This window comes from Bos indicus x Bos taurus, unplaced genomic scaffold (genome assembly GCF_003369695.1).
Source record: "Bos indicus x Bos taurus breed Angus x Brahman F1 hybrid unplaced genomic scaffold, Bos_hybrid_MaternalHap_v2.0 SuperScaffold_100126, whole genome shotgun sequence".
Classification (NCBI taxonomy): Eukaryota; Metazoa; Chordata; class Mammalia; order Artiodactyla; family Bovidae; genus Bos; species Bos indicus x Bos taurus.
In genome coordinates, this window is record NW_020867066.1 from 1,089,839 (window position 1) to 1,112,494 (window position 22,656).

The 22,656-nt window shown below is 40.2% G+C and overlaps 1 protein-coding gene across 2 annotated transcripts in view; it reads right to left on the minus strand.

Annotated features, from left to right (window-relative positions):
* LOC113888430 (multidrug resistance-associated protein 4-like) overlaps positions 1-22,656 on the minus strand; it is a 547,902-nt gene that overhangs the window by 356,141 nt on the left and 169,105 nt on the right. The window contains exon 30 of one of the 2 annotated variants that reach the window (XM_027535553.1): positions 10,056-10,190. The exons of the other annotated variant lie outside the window; for it this stretch is intronic. Within the exon in view, the coding sequence (XP_027391354.1) occupies positions 10,056-10,190 (135 nt within the window). The remainder of the gene's footprint in view (positions 1-10,055; positions 10,191-22,656) is intronic. 2 annotated transcript variants of the gene reach the window in all.

Here is a 22,656-nt window from a genome sequence, read left to right on the forward strand (position 1 = left end):
CTGAAGCCTCCTCCCACCTACCTCCACATACCATCACTCTGGGTCGTCCCAGTGCACCAGCCCTAAGCATCCAGTATCATGCATTGAACCTGGACTGGCAACTCGTTTCATACATGATATTATACATGTTTCATTGCCATTCTCCCAAATCTCCCCACCCTCTCCCTCTCCCACAGAGTCCATAAGACTGATCTATACATCAGTGTCTCTTTTGCTGTCTCGTACACAGGGTTATTGTTACCATCTTTCTAAATTCCATATATATGCGTTAGTATACTGTATTGGTGTTTTTCTTTCTGGCTTAATTTACTCTGTATAATAGGCTCCAGTTTCATCCACCTCATTAGAACTGATTCAAATGTATTCTTTTTAATGGCTGAGTAATACTCCATTGTGTATATGTACCACTGCTTTCTTATCCATTCATCTGCTGATGGGCATCTAGGTTGCTTCCATGTCCTGGCTATTATAAACAGGGCTGCAATGAACATTGGGGTACACGTGTCTCTTTCCCTTCTGGTTTCCTCAGTGTGTATGCCCAGCAGTGGGGTTGCTGGATCATAAGGCAGTTCTATTTCCAGTTTTTTAAGGAATCTCCACATTGTTCTCCATAGTGGCTGGACTAGTTTGCATTCCCACCAACAGTGTAAGAGGGTTCCCTTTTCTCCACACCCTCTCCAGCATTTATTGCTTGTAGACTTTTGGATTGCAGCCATTCTGACTGGCGTGAAATGGTACCTCATAGTGGTTTTGATTTGCATTTCTCTGATAATGAGTGATGTTGAGCATCTTTTCATGTGTTTGTTAGCCATCTGTATGTCTTCTTTGGAGAAATGTCTATTTAGTTCTTTGGCCCATTTTTTGATTGGGTCATTTATTTTTCTGGAGTTGAGCTGTAGGAGTTGCTTGTATATTTTTGAGATTAGTTGTTTGTCAGTTGCTTCATTTGCTATTATTTTCTCCCATTCTGAAGGCTGCCTTTTCACCTTCCTAATAGTTTCCTTTGATGTGCAGAAGCTTTTAAGTTTAATTAGGTCCCATTTGTTTATTTTTGCTTTTATTTCCAATATTCTGGGAGATGGGTCATAGAGGATCCTGCTGTGATGTATGTCGGAGAGTGTTCTGCCTATGTTCTCCTCTAAAATTTCTCATCTTTAAAGCAAGTCTAACTTTGTGTACAGTCTTTCCAGCTAGCGCTAATGATAAAGAATCTGCTGCCAATGCAGGAGCCTCAGGAGATGTGGGTTCAATCCTTGAGCCTGGAAAATTCCCCTGTAGAAGGAAATGGCAATCCACTCCAGTAGTCTTGCCTGGAAAATCCCATAGACAGAAGAGCCTAGCCGATTATAGTCCATGGCATCACAAAGAGTTGGACACAACTGAAGCAACTTAATATGCATGCAACTTTGTATACATATTGGCAGGTATATTATCAAAGTTAAAGAGTATTAGAGAGTTAAGATTTCTGCTTTTTGATTAACTGAATAGTGAATTTTCTCTCCCCTTATCCTCTCAGAAATCACCCTAAACAGCAAAGATATTGGTAGATAAAAAATAAGGGTAATCCTTGATGAAATCAGGAGTCATTTGAAACTTCAAAAGACAAAAAGATCTCAACAGGCTGCCTTAGACAACAGGATACAATCAGCTGTGGCAAGACAAACAGAGGCTACCTAAGAGAAACAGATCTCAGCTATCATGAGTGGGCAGTTCTCCAACTAACTGGTGAATTCTAAGGTATTTCAATGAGGTATCATAAAAAAAAAAAAAAAAAAAACACTGTGTTTGTGTGAAACATATACACTGTGAAGGACCTTGGAGAAGAGAAATTCTGAAACTCAAGCATGATTGTAAACCACCCATGTCTGCAGGCTAGGGAATATTCATTCTCAATTTCTCTCTAGCTTGCTTATCCTCTCTGTCTCTCTCTCTCTCTTTTGGTTATAAGAAGATTCTGTACTAAATAGAGAGAATCCCCTCTAGCTTGAAGTGATGCCCTGCAAATATTAATATATGACCTAGAAAAAATCACTTAATCCAAAGGAAAGCAGAAGGAATAACAATAATAATAAAGTAGTATAGGATCTATAAAATACATAAATAATGTGCTCCCTGGACCAGCTCTCTGACCTTCAGTGAACCCTTGACCCAGTCACCTCATCCATGATGTGGGACTAAAAATAAAAGACCATCATGAGAATAAAGTGAAATCATCCATGTAAGAACTATGTAAAATAAATTATAAAGAACTACACAAATAGTCGGACATGACTGACTGAACAACAACAACACACAAATGTAGTTTGTGTATATTTCCTGGAGAAGGAAATGGCAACCCACTCCAGTATTCTTGCCTGGAGAACCCCATGAACAGTATGAAAAGGCAAAAAGTATGACACCAGAAGATGAGCCCCTCGGGTTGGAAGCTGTCCAATAAGCTACTGAGGAAGAGGGGACAACAATTGCTAATAGCTCCAGGATGAATTAAGTACTGGGCCAAAGTGGAAACGATGCTCAGTAGTGGATGCATCTGCTGGGGAAAGTGAAGTTTGATGCTATAAAGAACAATATTGCATAAGAACCTGGCATGTTAGGTCCAAAAATCAAGGTAAATTCAAAGTGGTCAAACAGGAGATGGCAAGAGTGAACATCAACATTTTAGAAGTCAGTGAACTAAACTGGAAAGGAACAGGTGAATCTAACTCAGATGACCATCATATGTACAACTGTGGACAAGAATCCCTTAAAAGAAATATAGTAGCCCTCGTGGTCAACAAAAGAGTCCAAAATGTAGTACTTGGGTGCAATCTCAAAAATAACAATGATCTTGGTTCGTTTCCAAAACAAACCATTCAACATGTAATCCAAGTCTATGACCCAACCACTGATGCCAAAGAAGCTGAAGCTGACCGGTTCTATGAAGACCTACAAGACCTGAACCAACATTAAAAAAAAAAAAAAAAAAAAGACATCCTTTTCATCATAGGGGATTGGAACGCAAAGATAGGAAGTCAAGAGATACCTAATGTAATAGGCAAGTTTGGCCTTGGAGTACAAAATGAAGCAGGACAAAGGCTAACAAAGTTTTGCCAAAAGAACATATTAGTCAAGCAAACACCCTTTTCCAACAGCCCAGCAGATGACTGTGCACATGGACATCACCAGCTGGTCAAAATTGAAATCAGATGATTATGTTCTTTGCAGTCAAAGATGGAGAAACTCTACACGGTCAGCAAAACAAGAACTGGAGCTGACTGTGACTCAGGTCATCAGCTGCTTATTGCAAAATTCAAACGTAAATAGAAGGAAGTAGAGAAAATCACTAGGCAATTCAGCTATGACCTAAATCAAATCTCTTATAATTATACAGTGGAGGTGATGAATAGATTCGAAGGATAAGATCTGGTAGACAGAGCATCTGAAGAACTATGAACGGAGGTCTGTAACAGTGTATGGGAGGTAGTGATCAAAACCATCCCAAAGAAAAAGAAATGCAAGAAGGCAAAGTGGTTGTCTGAGGAGCCTTCACAAATAGCCAGGGAAAGAAGAGAAGCAAAAGGCAAAGGAGAAAGAGAAAGATATATATAACTGAATGCAGAGTTTCCACAGAATAACAAGGAGAGAAAAGAAGGTCTTCTTAAATGAACAATGCAAAGAAAGGGAGGAAAAGAATGGGAAAGACTAGAGATCTCTTTCAAGAAAATTGGAGCTATCAAGGAAACATTTCATGCAAGGATGGGCATGATAAGGGACAGAAAACTCAAGGACCTAACAGAAGCAGAAGAGATTAAGAAGTGGCAAGAATACACAGAAGAACTATACAAGAAAGGTCTTAACCATCCAGATAATCACAATGGTGTGGTCACTCACCTAGAACTGGATATCCTGGAGTGTGAAGTCGGTGGGTTTTAGGAAGCATTCCTATGACCAAAACCAGTGAAGGTGTTGGAATTCTAGCTGAGCTATTTAAAATCTTAAAAGATACTGCTGCTAAAGTACTGCACTCAATAGGGCAAATTTGGAAAACACCAGCTGCCACAGGACTGGGAAAGGTCAATTTTTATTCTAATTCCAAAGAAGAGCAATGCCAAAGAATGTTCAAATCACTGCACAGTTGCACTCATTTCCCATGCTAGCAAGGTTATGTTCAAAATCCTTTAAGCTAGGCTTCTGCAGTACATAAACCAAGAACTTACAGACATACAAGATAAGTTTAGAAAAGGCAGAGGAACTATAGATCAAATTGCCAACATTTGTTGGATCATGGAGAAAGCAAGGGGGTCCCAGTAAAACATCTACTTCTGCTTCTTTGACTACACTAAAGCCTTTGACTGTGTGGACGACAACAAACTGTAGAAAATTCTTTAAGAGATGGAAGTACCAATCCACTTTACCTGCCTCCTGAGAAACCTGTACGCGGGTCCAGAAGAAACAGTTAGAACCAGACATGGAAAAATGGACTGGTTCAAAACTGGGAAAGGAGTACATCAAGGCTATATATTGTCACTCTGTTTATTTAACTTAAATGCAGGGTAGATCATGTGAAATGCCAGGTTGGGTGAGTCATGAGTTGGAATCAAGAATGCCGGGAGAAATAACAACAATCTCAGATAGGCAGATGATACCATTCTAATGGTAGTAAGTGGAGAGAAGCTAAAAGAACCTCTTGATGAGGGTGAAAAAGGAGAGTGAAAAGCTGGCTTGCCACTCAACATTAAAAACAGTAAGATAATCACATCCTGTCCCATCACTTCATTGCAAATAGACAGGGTAACAGTGGAAGCAGTGACAGATTTTCTTGGGTTTCAAATTCACTGTGGACAATGACTACAGTCAAGAAATTAAAAGACGCTTGCTCCTTGGAAGGAAAGCTATGAAATATGAGAGTTGGAGGGAAGAAAGGTGGAATATTGTTCATTGGATCTAGAAAGATCTACTGGGAAAAAGTGTAGGTCACCTGTGTTTTCTAATTTGTGAAGAAAAATCATACATAATACTAATATCATTTTCTCCATAAGTCTTTGTTGTTTAGTATTATGTCCAGTTAGAGAGTTGGTCTGTTTGCTCTACCAAAACCTCAATTTAGCACTCTAGAGATCTCCTTTCCTGTGATGATACCATCTGCTTGCTCAGTCTTTGCTTTATTACTTTCTGTGTGTGAAATGCCTCTACAATTGCATTTCTACTCTTTAATATTGTATGCAGTGACTTGTTCCTCAAATGTGCTGCTCTGATTTTAAATTTGGGTCCCACCAGTAAAGTTCAGATTCAACTCCCAAAACAAACCAGAAGAATTAGTTCCAGTTACCCCCTTATGCTTCCTATATCTTCTGGAAGATGGAAGTTGTCACCAGAATAAGTTATGAATTCACAATACCTTAATTCTATAGTCTGGATGGTGTTTAAAGGTATGCAAAGCATTTTCTCAGAGATGAGGTGTGTGAGAGCACTAAGCACTGTATATGATGTGAGAAAGGTGCTCAAAGAGTAACATTCAGGTCACGTAGAATCTTTCTAGCAAAGGTGAGGTGATAGTAATTGACTGTACAAATGTGATAACTGAGGTCTCATTGAAAAAATGTGATAACTGAGGTGACAGCCTAAAAACATAAAAATAAATAGAAAATAGCCTATATTCCCTCTGTCAATGTTTCTTCTTATTCTTTCTCCTTAGAAGAAGATCTGTACTTTCCACTGTTAAGAGGGTAGGAAATTGTCCATGATCACAGAGCTGTTGGAAGAGTTGACAAATTTGGCTTGTTCAAGCCTAGATTGGGGACAACAAAGATTGTGTTCTAAGCTTTTCAGAAGTACTTACATTTTATGTAAATGTAGGGAAACTGCACTTGGAGCCCTATATTTTTTATGCCTGAAATTCACAGAGCACTTTCCTCCACTATAGTGTCTCCCATTTAGAGCTTCCCTCCTAAGTTATGACAAGTATTTGTGAGTCCCTGTAAACCTAACCACAAAACAGCCAGAAATCCCACAAACCCTTTTGTTCTTTTGACCTTAGGCATTTCACATCAGAGGGATATATCCCCAACTATGTATCAAAATCCTCAATTTAAAAATGTGTTTTCATTACATATAATCAAACATTGAGTAGTGAGAAATAGATTACTGAATTCTAGATGGGTCCAGATAACATAAGATATTGGCTTCAACACCTGTATTTAAGATGAGGAAGTGCCTTAAGAGGAAGGTGGCCCTATATACATAACCATATACCTTGCCACTCATCATTAAAACACTAAGATCATGGCATCCTGTTCCATCACTTCATTGCAAATAGGAAGAGTAAAAGTGGAAGCAGTGACAGACTTTATTTTCTTAGGCTCCAAAATCACTGTGGACAGTGACTACACCCAGGAAGTTAAAAGATGCTTGCTCCTTGGAAGGAAAGATATGACAAACCTAGACAGCATATGGAAAAGCAGAGACATCACTTTGCCCACAAAAGTCACATATATAGTGGCTCTATACACATAATTAATGTTATGCTAGTTTGTAGCAGACACAGAATTAGAAATCTGTTCTTTCAGTGTTTCAAATCAACTGTAATATTTGTATAAAAAGAGGCATAGGTCATAGAATTAAAAAGCTTGTTGATTCCTGGCCTAACAATCTTGCAACTAATTTAACAATATTTATTGGTAAGCTACATTTGTGTGTTTTTGTTGTTCAGTTGCTAGGTTATGTCTGATTCTTTGTGACCACATGGACTATAGCATGCCAGGCTCCTCTGTCCTCCACTGTCTCCTGGAGTTTGCTCAATCCATTGTGTCGGTGATGCTATCTAACCATCATGTAATCTGCCTCTCTTCTCCTTTTGCATTCAATCTTTCCCAGCATCAGTCTTTTCGAAACAGTTGGATTTTCACATCAGGTGGCCAAATTATTGGAGCTTCAGCTTCAATATCAGTCCTTCCAATGAATATTCAGGATTGATCTCCTTTAGGATTGACTGGTTTAATCTCTTTGCAGGCCAAGGAGCTCTCTAAAGTCTTCTCCAGCACCACAATTCAAAAGCATTAATTCTTTAGGGCTCAGCCTTCTTTATGGACTAACTCTCACATCCATACATGACAATTGGAAAAGCTATCACTTTGACTATATGGACTTTTGTGGGCAAAATGATGTCTCTGCTTTTCCATATGCTGTCTAGACTTGTCAACTAGCTGTTCCTTGATAGCACTTACATCCAAAATGTACTGAGAGCCAAAACAATCTTGAGAAAGAAGAATGGAACTGGAGGGATCAACCTTCCTGACTTCAGTCTATAAAGCTAAAGTCATCAGACAGCAGAGTACTGGCACAAAAACAGAAATGCAGACCAGTGGAAGAGGATGGAAAGCTCAGAGATAAACCCAGGCACCTGTGGGCACTTTATCTTTAACAAAGGAGGCAAGAATATACAATGGAGAAAAGACAGTTTCTTCAATAAGTGGTGCTGGGAAAACTGGACATCTACACATAAAAGAATGAAATTAGAACACTCCCTAACACCATACATTAAAAAGAAACTCAAATTGGATTAAAGACCTAAATGTAGGACCAGAAACTATAAAAACTCTTAGAGAAAAACATAGGCAGAACACTCTTTGACAAGAGCCTCTTCGAGTAATGGAAATAAAAGAAAACAAATGGCACCTACTTAAAAGCTTTTGCACTGTGACGGAAACTATAAGCAAGGTGAAAAGACAACCCTCAGAATGGGAGAAAATAATAACAAAAGAAACAACTAACAAAGGATTATCCTCCAAAATATATAAGCAGCTCATTCAGCTCAATAACAAAAAAATAAACTACCCAATCAAAAATTGGGCAGGAAACCTAAACAGAGACTTTTCTAAAGAAGACATACAAATTGCTAATAAACATATGAAGAGATGCTTAACATCTCTCATTATTAGAGAAATGCAAATCAAAAGTACAGTCAGGTATCACACCACACTGTTCAGAATGGCCAGCATCAAAAAATCTACAAACAAATGCTGGAGAGGGTGTGAACCAAAGGGAACTCTCTTGCACTCTTGGTGGGAATGTAAACTGATATGGCCACTATGGAGAACAGTATGGAGATTCCTCAAAAACTAGGAATAAACTACCATATGACCCAACAATCCCACTACTGGGTATACACCCTGGGGTACGGTTTCATCATTGAAAAAGACACACGTACCACAATGTTCTCTGCAGCATATTTACAATAGCTAGGACATGAAGGCAACCTAGATGTCCATCAACAGATGAATAAATACAGGGGTTGTGCTACATACACACAATATTCAGTTCAGTTCAGTCGCTCAGTTGTGTCTGACTCTTTGCGACCCCATGAACCACAGCATGCCAGGCCTCCCTGTCCATCACCAACTCCAGGAGTTTACCCAAACTCATGTCCGTCGAGTCGGTGATGCCATCCAGCCATCTCATCCTCTGTCATCCGCTTCACCTCCTGCCCTCAATCCCTCCCAGCATCAGGGTCTTTTCCAATGAGTCAACTCTTTGCATGAGGTGGCCAAAGTATTGGAGTTCCAACTTCAACATTAGTCCTTCCAATGAACACCCAGGACTGATCTCCTCTAGGATGGACTGGTTGGATCTCCTTGCAGTCCAAGGGACTCTCGAGTCTTCTCCAACACCACAGTTCAAAAGCATCAATTCTTCAGCACTTAGCTTTCTTCACAGTCCAACTCTCAAATCCATACATGACTACTGGAAAAACCATATCCTTGACTAGACGGAACTTTTTTGACAAAGTAATGTCTCTGCTTTTAATATGCTGTCTAGGTTGGTCATAACTTTCCTTTTGAGAAGTAAGTGTCTTTTAATTTCATGGCTGCAATCACCATCTTCAGTGATTTTGGAGCCCCAAAAAATAAAGTCTTACACTGTTTCCTCTGTTTCCCCATCTATTTACCATGAAGTGATGGGACCAGATGCCATGATCTTAGTTTTCTGAATGTTGAGCTTTAAGCCAGCTTTTTCACTCTCCTCTTTCACTTTCATCAAGAGGCTTTTTAGTTCTTCTTCACTTTCTGCCATAAAGGTGGTGTCATCTGTATATCTGAGGTTATTGATATTTCTCCCGGCAATCTTGATTCCAGCTTGTGCTTCTTCCAGCCCAGTTTTTCTCATGATGTACTCTCATGATGTGTGAGTAATACACAATATTACTCAGCCATAAAAAGGAATGCATTTGACTCAATTCTAATGAGGTGGATGAACCAAGAACATATTAAACAGAGTGAAGTCAGTCAGAAAGAGAAAAACAAATATATATTTGTGCATATATATGGACTCTAGAAAGATGGTATTGATAAACCTATCTGCAGAGCAGCAATGGAGATGCAGACATAGCCAGTGGAAATTTGCAGTATCATGCAGGGAGCTCTGGAGAAGGAAATGGCAACCCACTCCAGTGTTCTTGCCTGGAGAATCCCAGGGATGGCTGAGCCTGGCGGGCGGCCGTCTATGGGGTCGCACAGAGTCAGACACGACTGAAGCGACTTAGCAGCAGCAGCAGCAGCAGGGAGCTCAAATCCACTGCTCTGTGACAACTTAGCAGGATGGAATGTGGTGGCAGGGAGACTCAAGAGAGAGGGGACTTATGCATACCATGGCTGATTCATGTTGATATACAGCAGAAATCAACACAATATTGTAAAGCAATTATCATCCAATTAATAATAAATTTAAATTTGAAAAAAATGTACTGAGCACCTATCAGAATGAAATGTAAAGGATCTGCAAAGTGTTCTGTAAGAATCTAAAGCCAGAGTTCAACCACCTGGACTCTGCAATACAAAATCTCTCTCATGCACACATGACTGCACACATTCTGACCCCACCCCCAGCACTGCCGCAGATTCTCAGGAGACCTGCCTTCAGCCTGAAAAGTATTATTAAGACTCAGTCATGATGCTTAGTCTCCAGAGGCTTCTGATTGAAAAGGGCACAGAGTACTTGTTACCAGATGCCTGCTGGAGATCAGGTGAAGAGTGTGAACCCTGGAGACAAACTTCAATTACAACTCCCTGCAGCAGCCTCACCTGTTTGGCTCTTTCAGTGAGGGCAGTGGCCTCAGCCCCACCCAGTTGTTGCACCATCTTGTAAAATAGGCTCTTACTGTTTTGCAGCAAATCATGTGGTGGACTGTATTCTTTCACTGTCCCTGAATCCAAAACCTGTTAATCAGCAGAAAGAAACCCATTAGCAGCATGCAATGTATCCAAGTAACATACTGTAGTAACTCAGACAATATTTTAGAAAGAGGCAGGAGGAGAAAAATGGAGAGAATCTATTTAGGTGGTAGGCCTTGTGCTGTGTAAATGGTTTGATCACCTTGTTTTACCAGGCAAAATCCTAATGAAACCGTGCAACCTCCGACTGGGACTTGAACCCACGGTCTTTTAATTAGAATCACTCACCTGGTGTCTGGACGTACTGAAGTTCAGGTGCTTTATGTCTCAGCTCAGAAAGAATTCAGTGAGAGACAAAGTGATAGTGAAGAAGTGGATTTGTTTAGAGAGATAAAGATTCTATTGTATCTCTATTGTATACTTGATAAGAATGTGTTCCAATAAAACAGTTATTAGTCAAAAACTTCACTCTCAGTACTTATATGGTATGGAAGCCTTAAGAATATGTTCTGGAATATTGGTCCATAGATTTCTTCTTCACCTTACTGTAGCAAGAATCACAAAATCTTAGGAAAACTACCTTCTTACAGTGTTTTCATGACAGATTCTTCTATTTCAGCTAAACTTTATCAAGTCCTCATTTTCAAGGAATTCACTGATTTAGCTATTACTATGTTTTGTTTCCCTGGAGAAGGAAATGACAACCCACTCCAGTATTCTTGCCTGGAAAATCCCATGGACAGAGGAGCCTGGCAGGCCACAGTCCTTGGGGTCACAAAGAGTTGGACATGACTGAGCAACTGAACACACACATCCAGATTCTATAGACAGACAGCAGGCCATCTCAAAAGGCAAGAGTGGCTATAGCAGAAACACACTCAAGGGACAGAGTGTGGATCATCTCAGAAGGCGAGAGGCCTCTGCTTATTTAACTTATATGCAGTATACATCATGAGAAATGCTGGGATGGATGAAGCACAAGCTGTTGTCAAGATTGCTGGGAGAAATATCAATAACCTCAGATATGCAGATGACACCACCCTTATGGCAGTAAGTGAAGACCTAAAGAGCTTCTTGATGAAAGTGAATGAGAAGAGTGAAAAAGTTGGCTTAAAACCCAACATTCATAAAACTAAGCTCATAGCATCTGGTCCCATCACTTCATGGCAAATAGATGGGGAAACAATGGAAACTGTGACAGACTTAATTTTGGGGAGTTCCAAAATCACTGCAGATGGTGACTGCAGCCATGAAATTAAAAGCCACTTGCTCCTTGGAATAAAAGTTATGGGCAATCTTTACAGCATATTTAAAAGCAGAGACATTACTTTGCAACTAAGGTCTATCTAGTCAAAGATACTGTTTTCCCGGTAGTCATGTATGGATATGAGAGTTGGACTATAAAGAAAGCTGAGCACTGAAGAATCTATGCTTTTGAACTGTGGTGTTGGAGGAGACTTTTGAGAGTTCCTTGGAACTGCAAGGAGCTCCAACCAGTCCAACCTAAAGGAAATAAGCCCTGAATATTCATTGGAAGGACTGATGCTAAAGCTGAACTTTGGCTATCTGATGTGAAGAACTGACTCATTTGAAAAGACCCTGATGCTGGGAAAGATTGAAAGTGGAATTAGAAGGGGATGACAGAGGATGGGATGGTTGGATGGCATCACTGACTCAATGGACAAGAGTTTGAGTAAACTCCAGGAATTGGTGATGGACAGGGAGGCCTGCGTGCTGCAGTCCATGGTATCACAAAGAGTCGGACTGAACTGAACTGAAAACAGCACTAAATCTCTTGTCAGAGAGGTTAAGATACTTCTTGAATTTGGCTGTGGTTGTAGTATATTATTCTGAGAGTGAAAGGCTGGCAAAAAGAGCTCCTACTTAAGCAGCTGTAGCAGAGCTGCTTTGCATAGAATAAGTCTGTAGAAATCCAGTTTTCTCTTTGGATAAGACTAAAGAAGCAAGAAAGAAATTGGGCTCCAAATTCCAGTGATCACAGCCTGGCATAGCACACAGGGAAGCCCAGTCTGGATTGCTGAGGCTCTAAATCTCTTTTGTCACAAATTATCTTTCCTTGCTTCTTTCCTTTTTCCAACTGCCTACTTTTCAGCCACTTTATTGCTCATTAATATGTCCACTAATTGGATGCTGAAAGGGAGAGGAGGGGGCTCTTAACTCTGTCTTTCTACCTGTTGGTGGCTTTGCTTAATAGTTTCAGAGGGAAGGAAGAGTCTGAAACAATTGACCTACATGATGTACCCAGGAAAACAGTTTTGATGTGAAGTGGTTTCCTGGTAGCTTAGACAGTAAAGAAAATGCTTCCAACGTAGGAGACCCAGGTTCCATTCCTGGGTTGTGAAGATCCCCCAGAGAAGAGAATACCTACCCACTCCAGTATTCTTGCCTGGAGAAATCCCATGGACAGAGGAACCTGGCGAGCTGCAGTTCATGCGGTTGCAAAGAATCAGGCATGACTGAGTGACTACTACCACTACCACTACTAGAGTAAATGTATCTTAAGAAAATACCCTGAAACTCTAAGCAAGACACAGGTTGTGTTTCACATCTAGGTATTGTACTTAATCCATCCTATGTCATTTAGTGGGAATTGTTCATCAAGTCTCATAAAGGCCATTTTCCCACTAACCTTTTTTAACTACTGTGCATCACTGCTAAAGGCATCTTTCTCAAAAGAATTGAAGAATAATTGAATCTGTCACATCCACCTAATTATTAAAATGTCCTATAATTTGGCATGCCAATTTAGATGCCCTCAATGTGCAATTTTACTTAAACATAGAATATATAACTACTCCCCTTGACATTGAAGAAGAAAAAAAAAACAAACACAATTTTAAAACACAGGTCTATCTCATGCCAAAGACTAAGTAAATAAGTATGAAATTGGGGCAGCAGACAGATGGGCCCCAGGCTGCCCAGCTGGAGTTTGTCCTCTCTGGACAGATACTCCAAGAAGAAGACAATAGCAGGAGGGAGGAGAAGCTGAGCTCTGCCCAGATAAAAGATAAACAGGCCACATTTTCTCATTCTCAAGGTTAAGAAGACCTTCCTACCTACACGTGTGCAGAAATGTTCCTTAAGGGTCAAAAAGGGAGGGGTCACCACGCCACTGTAGGTGATGTTAACCTACCCATAAGCCTCTTCTCCAGGATCCATCTTACCTAAGGGATGTATGCACACACATGGGAGGACCTTGAGATAAACCAAGTACAGACTCCGAGTCAGATAAAACAAGATGATTGTCCAAAGGAAACCCAGAAAAAATGCCCCATATAAGTGATTTTACCTATCACAAGTGTACCACTCTTTTTCTGAGCTTGCCCATGTGACTATCTACACGTTATCATTTTCCCTCCTACTGAGCACTTTGTTTCACTACTGTCCATCTGCTTGTGTAAATTCATTTATACAAAGTCAGAAGTCCAGGGCCTTGTCACTGGCTACTGGCCCTTGAGGCCTGGTGCCTGGGATTCAGAGCTTTCTCTGCCTCAGCCTGACTTCAATCTCTGTCCAGGGAACCAAAATCCTTCTTCAAGCTGCTGCAGGCTGAGTCGCCTGAGATCAAAAGATTCATTACTTCATACAATGAACAACTTTACATTCTGCAAAAGCAACAACTTTAAGAATCACCACTTCAGAGTTGGTGAAAATGAGTTCTCTGACTATAAAGACTTTACATATTTTAATGAAAATATTATTAATATTTTGTCCTTGTCCAACTTTCTACTTTATTCAAATTTGAATGAATAGTAAATTTTCCAATTTCTCTCACATTGTCTAAAACACATAAATGCCACTGAGATGAGTAGTTATTAGAATTGGCTAATATCTAAAATACTCAAAGCCAAAAAAAAAATTAGTGCTCTCAAAAAACAATTGGATTAATAATATAAATGGTAGAAAGATCATTTTGGTCAAAACACTTTGAGCCATTTCAGTATTAGTCCTACTAAAAATTGGCACTTGCCTTCTACTTCTATGAGAACTAGGTCACAAATCACTTCAGCCACTGACCTTCAACACATCCTAAAAGGAGTACAGGGTGAAGACTCAGAATGAGACACTATGTGCCCTGGGAAAAATTGGCAGAATACATCTTCAGATACTTAGATACTTTTAGGAGAAGATTTTTGTGAGCCTGATTCTTGTATCTTCTCATATCTAGCCCAATACTTGCATCTCCTCATATCTAGAAAAGCACTAAAACCATTAACAGCAATATCTGTTCTTCATGATTAGCAACAAGCCTCTGCCAAAAGGTGTACTTGACTGCACATATCCCGCTTTACAATCACATCTAACACTGACCCTCTACTCTTTGGAATAGTTTCTCAGAGCGATCTGAAATGCTGTCTCGTGGGCCACAGTCCTCATTTTGCCCCATATGAAACAACTCACAATTCTCACATTGTGAGTTTTTTTGTTGTTGACATTACTAACTCATTGTATTTTATAAGGGGAATTTTCAGTTTTAGGTGGGGGAATGACAGAAGTGTGATAGTTTGTTGCAATGCTTGATAATTTATAAGAACTTAAAATTTAATTTTTAAACACTTTAAAAATGCAAATACAATACACTTCATTAATCTTTTAATAGGCATTAAACAAAGTACAGTATCTTAAAGTGAACTGCATTATGAATACAGCCTCAAGTGGACAGATTCACAAGGTTTGAGAGATGGGATGCCCTCCCATATAAATGGAGTATAACAAAGGCTACAGTAACCATCAGATCCGTGAAAGCATCCCATAACTAAAATAGCAGTCTTTGGATTTGGAATGGAAAATAAAAATAGCTGTGAGTTACTGTTTCATATACTTTATAATCATCATTGTTAATTCTCAAGAATGTCTCTCAAGAGTAGACAAACAAGGTTCATGATTTCTATCAATCTACTCTTCCATTTATTCCTTTTTTCCTTCCATCTTCCCTATCCATTCATCCATCCTGTAAGCACTGACTATCTATCACTAAAGCACTGTTCTAGGAATGGGAGATTTAAAGATGAACAAGACAGTCTATCAAGAAGTTCACCACCAGACACAGATGAAGACTGATGTGCAGTTAAATACTTTGGCCAAAGCAGTAGAATCAGCAGATGGCAGAACTGGGATTTGAATCTAGGACTGAACTTTCATTACTTCCTCTGCATGAGAGTTACAAGTAAAAGACACTGTTAAATTATTTACCATAAGTAAAATAAGAGACATGAGAAGTTTAACATTCAGTAGTCTAAAATATCTTTCCATATGGATAATACCTAATATTAACTTTGTTTATAATTTAAGAAAATATGCATGTAAACATAAACATTTATCCTGTCTACTTTTCAACTGTAATTTTATTATACTCAGGCACAAATTATTTACTGTGTGCCTGGGATATATTCACACACAAAAAAAGAAAACTAATTTTAACTTTCATGAACAATAAATATGAAATGGCCCACAGTCAAAACATATTTGAGGAAAACTTAAGTTAATTTTCATTAGTTTCTAAATTTATTCAGCAAACATTTACCATATTTAACTGCATTGATAGCACTATGCCAGATGCTCTAGAAGAGGAAAACACATATATAAGGAAGCCTATACTGAAAGGAGAGAGAGAAGAAAATCCTTAAGTGCGGGGAGTGAGCTCCGCCTCTGGCAAAGGTCATGAGGAAGGAGGCTTGGCATACGCAAAGGCGGGATCAAGCCTCAGGAGTCTCCCTGGAAATTCTCGAGCAATCTACCCCCGAAACCAGAGTCTGCCTACTTTCTGCTTTGTGCTTTCACCTACACCTCTGACTTTACGGGGGGCTGTCCCCCACGACCTCTCTGAAAAAAGAGTTAGCTTACAGCTCCAGTTAATAATTCCTGGGTGTGACAGTGTTTAACCTACAAACTCCTTTGGAAATCCTCTAGCCTGCCTGAATAGGTTTTTCCGGCCACATGTGATTGTTCAGAGCCTCCCAACTGTGAGAGGCAGGAGATGTTCTAAACTGTCTAAACACAGATTCTTTTGAGTAGTTAAAAGATTGATTAGAAATTGTATTGGTAAAGGGATTTTCACTTGTTGGGCCAATGTTTGCTGCTAAGTTTCCATATCCCTTACCTGCTGTGTCCCTGGCAGTGTATTGATTAATATAGTTGGTGTAAGTAGTAGCTTTAATGTTTGTAACCTGGGACCCTTGAGTTAATTATTTTTCTTGTTATAGCCCACCACACCTTTGCTCTGTAGGAATGCAACTTTATCTAATGCTTTTTGGAGGCTGGCGCCTGACTTGAGAATAATCACCTTTAGAGAAAAAGGCCTCCGGGCCAGAAGATGATGCAAATCACCTAAACTTTTGCATATGATAAGTTTGCAGGAAGAAAGCCTGGCTTACTGCATGACTCTACCCCTTCCCCCATTATCCTCTATGCATACTTAAGGTATAAAAACTACTTTGGAAAATAAAGTGCGGGCCTTGTTCACCGAAACTTGGTCTCACCATGTCGTTCTTTCTCTTACCTTCTGTCTGAATTATTCAGCCTCTTTTCTACACTGAATTTCCTCACTGAGCTATCCTTATTTCAGCCTCTTTTCTCCACTGAATTTTCCTACTGAGCTATCCTCATTCTATTACTCTTTATATCCTTAATTAACATTTAATTAAGCAATTGTTTCCTGATCCTCGCCGACGCCGTCCCCGCTTCGAATTCCCTGGATCAGCCGGGGCTGGTCCCCGGCACTTAAGTGTCTATAATGCAAGAAAAAAAACACATGACAAGGAGGAGTTGAGTAACAGAATAAATGACTTCTGGCCAGAGGCTTGGAGGACACGTTTCAGGGAGGACAGAGAGCAGAGAGCTGGGCCTTGAAGAATGAATAGCCTTGAACATGCAGAATTGGAGGTGGGTCCCAGACACAGGCAACCAAATGGACCAAGAGGGTTGATCGCTAGCTTGGGATCTCCTCCAGAGCAGGTTTATATGGTTTTCTATGTTCACTTTGCATCTCAGGACTCTGACATTGTACATGACAGGAATCAGGCACACAATACATGCTGATTAAAAGTTAAAAACAAAGGAAACTAAATTCAGGGTATGACAGGGTGACTGCCCAATGGTGTAATTTGGCAAGACTGTAGGATAAGACCAAGGAGGGAACGGATATAGCTGGCAAGGGAAGCCGCTGAGGCAGTGGGATACAGGGGTGACAGGATTAGGGATGTGGACATGGAGGACCACATGCCTGATGGCTGTGGGCAAGAGGAAGTGCGAAAGGGAAAATGAAAGACAAACAAGCCAGTGTTGAAGATAAAGGCTTGAAACTTATTGTCAAATGTTGGACATGAAGAAAAAGAAAAGGGGTAGTCAGAGAGGAGGGGGCACTGACAGGAACAGAGTGCAGTGTGGTCAATGCTTATGTCAGGAACTACAAGAGTTACATTGGAACACAGACTGAAAAAAGGCCAGGAATAGAATTTTACCAACGTAGCCTCTATGCTTACCAGTTTTGTCAAAGATTCTAGGTATTTCAGAACACATAAACATAAAGCAACTCTAAATTTTATATACAGAAAAATAGGTACAATTTTGAATTATTTTTTAATATTTTATATCTATAAGAAAATGTTCCTATAATCTCTCACTCTTTCCCCATTCTTCCTGTAACCCAAGTTGAACTAAACTGAACCACACATTTAAGTTAGTGTGATAACAATCCCTTGATCTGAGAAACTCTCCAGGAATGCTAATCTCAAATCATTTGCCACTCTCCACTGGTTAAGGACAAATGCATTAAGTGAGATAAGTCAGTCAGTTACATAAGCTCAATGAAGATGTGTTTATCTAGGTAGCTGTCTTAGACATAAAAATTAAATGGACCTATTGCAAAATAATTTGATTCATTTTCTTTTTTTAATTTTTACTTTATATGGGAGTATATTTACTTTTAACTTTTTATTAAATTGGAATATAGTTGATTAACAATGTTGTGGTAGTTTCAGGTTTACAGCAAAGTGAATCAAATACATGTTTCCATTCTTTTTCAAAAATTTTCCCCAATCAAGTCATCATAGAACATTAAACAGAGTTTCCTATGCTATACAGGAGGTCCTTGTTGGCCATCTATTTTAAATAGAGCAGTATGTGCATGTCAGTCCCAAACTCAATCTATCCCTCCCTGCACAATTCCCCTGGGTAACCATAAATTTGGTCTCTGGTCTCAATGTTAGTAAGTTTGTTTCTGTTTTGTAAATAAGTTCATTTGTATCATTTTTTTATTTTATTTTTTTTAAATTCTGTATGTAAGCGATATCATATGACATTTGTGTTTCTCTGTCTGAATTACTTCATTTAATATGATCATCTCCTGGTCCATCCATGTTGCTGCAGATGGCATTATTTCTCTCTTTTTTATATCTAAGTAATATTCCATTGTGGGCTTCTCTGGTAGCTCAGACGGTAAAGAATCTAGCTGCAATTCGGGAGACCAGGGTTTGATCCCTGGGTTGGGAAAATCCCCTGAACGAGGGCATGGAAATCCACTGCTGTATTCTTGCCTGGAAAATCCTCATGGACAGAGGAGACTGGCAGGCTACAGTCCATGAGGTCACAAAGAGTCAGATACAATTGAGCAACTAAGCACAGCACAGCACAATATTCCATTGTGTGTATGTATCACATCTTCTTTATCCATTCATATGTCAATTGACATTTGGGTGCTTCCATGTCTTGAGTATTCTAAACAGTGTTTCAGTGATCACTGGGGTGCAGGTATCCATGTTTTTCTCTGGGTATATGTCCAGGAGTGGAATTGTTGGATCACACAGGGGCTGTTTTTAGCTTCTTATGGAACCTTCATAGTTTCTCTTCATTTGTTTGTTTGTTGCTGTGCTGGGTCTTAGCTGTGGCATGAGGGATCTTCATTGTGATGCACGAGCTCAGTAGTTGTGGTGTGTGGGCTTAGTCGTCTGGAGCATGTGGGACTTTAGGTCCCCAACTAGGGATTGAATCCAAGTCCTCTACATTGGAAGGCAGTTTCTTTACCACTGGGCCACCAGGAAAATCCCTCCAGTTTTTCAATAGTGTCTACACAAATTTACATTCTACCCACAACGTAGGAGGGCTCCCTTTTCTATACACCCTCTCTAGCATTTATTTGTAGATTTTTTTGATGATCATCATTCTGACTGGTACGAGATCTCACTGTAGTTTTGATTTGCATGTCTCAACTTGGCAGTGTCCACCAGACTGGAAAAGGTCAGTTTTCATTCCAATTTCAAAGAAGGGCAATGCCAAAGAATGTTCAAACTAACACACAATTGCACTCATTTAACATCCCAGCAAGGTCATGCCTTGTTGTTTACATGTAGTAGTGTGTATCTATTAATCCCAAATTCCTAATTTATCCATTCCCCATATTCCTGTATTTCTAAATCAATCAAGAAAAACAGGTGCCTCGAAAGTCAAAGTTTTGAGAAAGAATAATATTTATGGTGTTTTTGCTGATTGAAAGTTGACTGGTAATCCAAAGCTCTAGAAAATAATACAAGGTTTACACCTGGGGTGGGTGTAGAACAGAGGACGATTCTCCAGCCCTGAAGCTAGAGGATTGTTTCTACTCCTACCAGAGGAGTCATCAGCTGCAACCAGGTCAGACCAAGATGTAAACAAGTGGCCAGATTTACATCTCCTACTGGGATCTCCTTGTGACATCACTGATGACCTTGACCAGAGAGCCTTAAACTGAAGGTCTCCTAAAACAGAAGCAGGAAGGTCACCTCCACAGTGAAGGTCAAGGTCACCATGGAAAACCAAGGTCATCATCACAGGCTCCAAAGAGAACCCTTGTATTTCCCTTCTCTTCCCTCAGATCCCAAGTTCAGTCCATCACTTGGCTCCACTTCAGTGTCTATCCCAAATCCAGCCATCTCACCATTTCCACTGCAGGGGCATTAGTCTAAGCCACCAACAGTTGAGAAAGGACACACTGTAAGAGACTGCATTTGGAGACCTGAAACACCATCAGTGTGGTTTTAGCTGTAAAGGAAGGAGGGGGAGCAGAGAGGGACAAAACTAGAAAGGTGGGGAAGGGCCGGGCTGTAAACTGTTTTGTAAAACTAGGTTAAGGACTTGTTGAACATATTGACAAAGAGGGAAAAATCTGAGGTTACATTACCGACTCAATGGACATGAGTTTGAGTAAACTCTGGGAGTTGGTGATGGACAGGGAGGCTTGGCATGCTGCAGTCCATGGGGTCGCAAAGAGTCGGACATGACTGAGTGAACTGAACTGAACTGAACTGACTGGTAAGTAAAACATTAAACAAATGGATGTATTTTGATAATGGCAACAAAGATGATTGATTAAGGAGGTACTTGTGAACTAGACATTTACAACTATGGATCAAGTACTGATAGATAAAGACTCAGAACTAAGCAACTGACACGTCTGCCAAATGCTGTCATTTTTGACTGTTTCCTTAACCAATCATACATTCCAAAGTGAAAGTATCAGTTGCTCAGTTGTGTCCAACTCCTTGTGACCCCATGGACTCTAGCCCATCAGGCTCTTCTGTCCATGGGATTTTCCAGGCAAGAATACTGGAGTGGGTTGCCATTTCCTTCTTTAGGGAATCTTCCTCACCCAGGGATCAAACCCAGGTCTCCTGCTTTGCAGGAAGATTCTTTACCATCTGAGCTACCACAGAGGCTACATTCCAAAGTGACAGCATGTATAAGAATTAGGTAGTAACAGGAAGCTGCTTCCATGAATGCTGTAATACCAAACCCCAAAAATACATCTCCAGGGTACATTTAGAAGCAAAGAATTTATTCCCACCAGAGATCAAGTCATCTTTCTGTTGCTGCCTCTAAAGCTTGACAAAGGGTTTCAAAAGTGAAATTTCACAGCATCAATCATTCCTTGTGTAAGAAGTATGCCTTAGGGGGGCAGTCTGCAAAATACAGTGCTGAGACATAAGAATAACAAAGTGACAGGTAAAGAGTAGAAATAAAAGGTTACTTTTCCAATTAGCACTCAAGAACAAAACAAACGACTAAGGATGCTTGATGCTAAACAAAGTTGTTGGCATTTCAAAGTCACTGTCCTAAAATCTTGGAATGTCACCAGGTCCCTCATAAAACTCTGCAGGAGAGGCCTGCTTCTAACTGAGATGTTTCAGTTCAGGTGACCAGACACACCGCTTTGAGCCTAGAGCATCCCTTTGGTTGCAGATGCTCCACTTTTGTCATTTGCTTCTCCAGAACTCACTCCTAAGTATGGCCAGCTCACAAGAGTGAGGCCACAGGCACAGCCTTGAGGCTGACAGTCTGGTATCTACTCAGCGTCCCCACTGGTTATCCCACCTGACAATGCATGGGGAATAGGGAGGGAGGTGATATTCCAGGAACTGCTCAAGAAGTCAAAAGAGGCAACTCCATTATCCCTGAACATAAGGAAGTTTGAGTATTACTGACCATTTATTACTGATTATTACCTGTTTCAGAGAAGGTGATGGCACCCCACTCCAGTACTCTTGCCTAGAAAATCCCATGGATGGAGGAGCCTGGTAGGCTGCAGTCCATGGGGTCGCTAAGAGTTGGACATGACTGAGCGACTTCACTTTCACTTTTCACTTTCATGCATTGGAGAAGGAAATGGCAACCCACTCTAGTGTTCTTGCCTGGAGAATCCAAGGGACAGGGGAGCCTGGTGGGCTGCTGTCTATGGGGTCGCACAGAGTCGGACACGACTGAAGCGACTTAGCAGCAGCAGCATTACCTGTTTAGTATATACTGACTGACCTATTTAGTATAGACCATTGAAATAAAAGTTGACTCTGCTGCCTTTTAAGCACTGTGCAGGCTTTCCTTATCTATTTACTTCATCTCTAATCAGCAACACTGGATACTGCAGGATCTTGTGACAGTAGTTAGCATCTGTAAAATGAGTAATATTAGCTTGTTCCACAGGCTGGGAACTAGCTTGAAAACAACTTGAATTCCTTAGGGCTTATTTGCAGCCAAAGATTTCTCTTCGAGGAATGGTTTTCCTTGTCATTTTATAAATCCACATCCTAAGATTTATGGAAATTCAGCAACAGAGGGAAAAGAAAAAGAGAGAGAGAAGTCGACAAAAGAGAGAAAAGGGGAAGGGAGGGAGGAAGGAGGAAAACAAAGCTAAGCAAGGAAATACTAATTTCTGAGGAAGAAAGAGCAAATCAAAATTACAGGAAAGATACTAGACAGATATCCAAACACCAAAGCTTAGAGCCTGCTTTGTGTGCTGAGTCCAGATCTACTATGTAAGAGACTTGCTAGTTGTTTATCTACAGTCTCTCAGCACTGACATAACTTTCTTTCTATACTCTTCTGTAATGCAGAGGCTGGCTCTTTGCAAATCACATTTCAGAAACACTTTGCCCTGACAGCTTATTTGGTAAAGAATCCACCTGCAATGCAGGAGACATCGGTTCGATTCCTGGGTTGGGAAGATCCCCTGAAGAAGGGATAG